The sequence below is a fragment of the Penaeus monodon genome, chromosome 29 (assembly GCF_015228065.2).
Source record: "Penaeus monodon isolate SGIC_2016 chromosome 29, NSTDA_Pmon_1, whole genome shotgun sequence".
Lineage (NCBI taxonomy): Eukaryota > Metazoa > Arthropoda > Malacostraca > Decapoda > Penaeidae > Penaeus > Penaeus monodon.
In genome coordinates, this window is record NC_051414.1 from 12463754 (window position 1) to 12465018 (window position 1265).

At 33.8% G+C, this 1265-nt stretch overlaps 1 protein-coding gene across 1 annotated transcript in view; it reads left to right on the plus strand.

The window, feature by feature from the left end:
• LOC119591963 (VPS35 endosomal protein sorting factor-like) overlaps positions 1-1265 on the plus strand; it is a gene marked incomplete at its 5' end in the record, with an annotated part of 25901 nt that overhangs the window by 5182 nt on the left and 19454 nt on the right. Inside the window, 2 exon segments of the mRNA XM_037940717.1 lie at positions 395-536; positions 768-949. Of these exon segments, the coding sequence (XP_037796645.1) occupies positions 395-536; positions 768-949 (324 nt within the window).

Here is a 1265-nt window from a genome sequence, read left to right on the forward strand (position 1 = left end):
TCATCCCTATCCTTGACACCCACCCAAACCCGGAAGAAGCAATAAAGGAATTTCCTTATACATGTTTATGCCGTATTTACCTTAAATATCTATCCTTTCTAATGAAAGATATAATATGCTGTGTACTCACTTAATATAGTAAATTGTTAATGCATGTTTTTAAATGTACTTATAGAAAATATGTAATATCTTTTTGGCACAGGTACATTATGATGGTGTTTAACTGACCTGCCAGTCAGAACCAATAGTATTGCCCAAAACTCATTCTCAGCAGTAAAGGACATCACTTGTACTAAATCCAAACTCTAAAGTTTAAAAAATGTAAGCAAACATTGGAAATTTGGGCTGCAAAAGAAGACAAACTTAAAAGTTACATAGCAATAGTAATTTTCAGAGTGTGTTGCGTCAGTGTGAAGGAGGAGAAGGACTGGGACAGAATCTACTTGTTGCAGCTGTTCTCATTACATTCCCACATCAATTCATTGCTCAGAATGCCATTGCCCTCACACATCTTATTGCAGGTTGCTCACACCCAGGTAAATGGATGGCAGTATTATCCAGATTGATAGTTATTAACCACTGAAGTTTAGATATGAAATTCGCTACAGTGTGACACAGATTTTTTTTATAACTATTAGAACCCATTTGAATATGTTGATTGGAATTTTAGACTGTAACAGCTCAGGTTATTAGAGATTATGTTTAAGGAGGATGTTAATGATATATGTTTATTTTTTATCAATATTTTTTATGCAACTGCTTTTCAGGCAAATCACAGCATGAATTACTGTGCGACTTGGGAAGATGTGTGAATCAGGCTGCTCCATCCCAGCATCAACAGCTACCCTTACTAAATGCTGTTTGGAAATTTGTCACAAAAATACCAGATGTAAAGGATTACTTAACTACTGCTGGAATTTGGCTTGAGTTTACTGCCAAACATTTTACGGTAAATTAAGATCTTTACATGAGGAATGAATAATTGTATATCTGCTGAACTAATGTGAAAACCTAAACTTTTTTCTTTTTCTTTTTACTTGTGTCCAAGTTGTCAAAAGAAGGATTTCATTATATTTTAAGTCTGCAATAAGTGTTCAGTTTAGATTTGATAACCCAAATAGCTGACTTGCTAATATTGAGTGAAAATCACATAAAACTTTAACATACACCAGATACATCACTTTGGATGGAGTCTCTGTTCTCTTTTCAGATTTTTTCCACTTTTTCAATTATTCCCACTTACTGATTTTGTATGCATATGCATG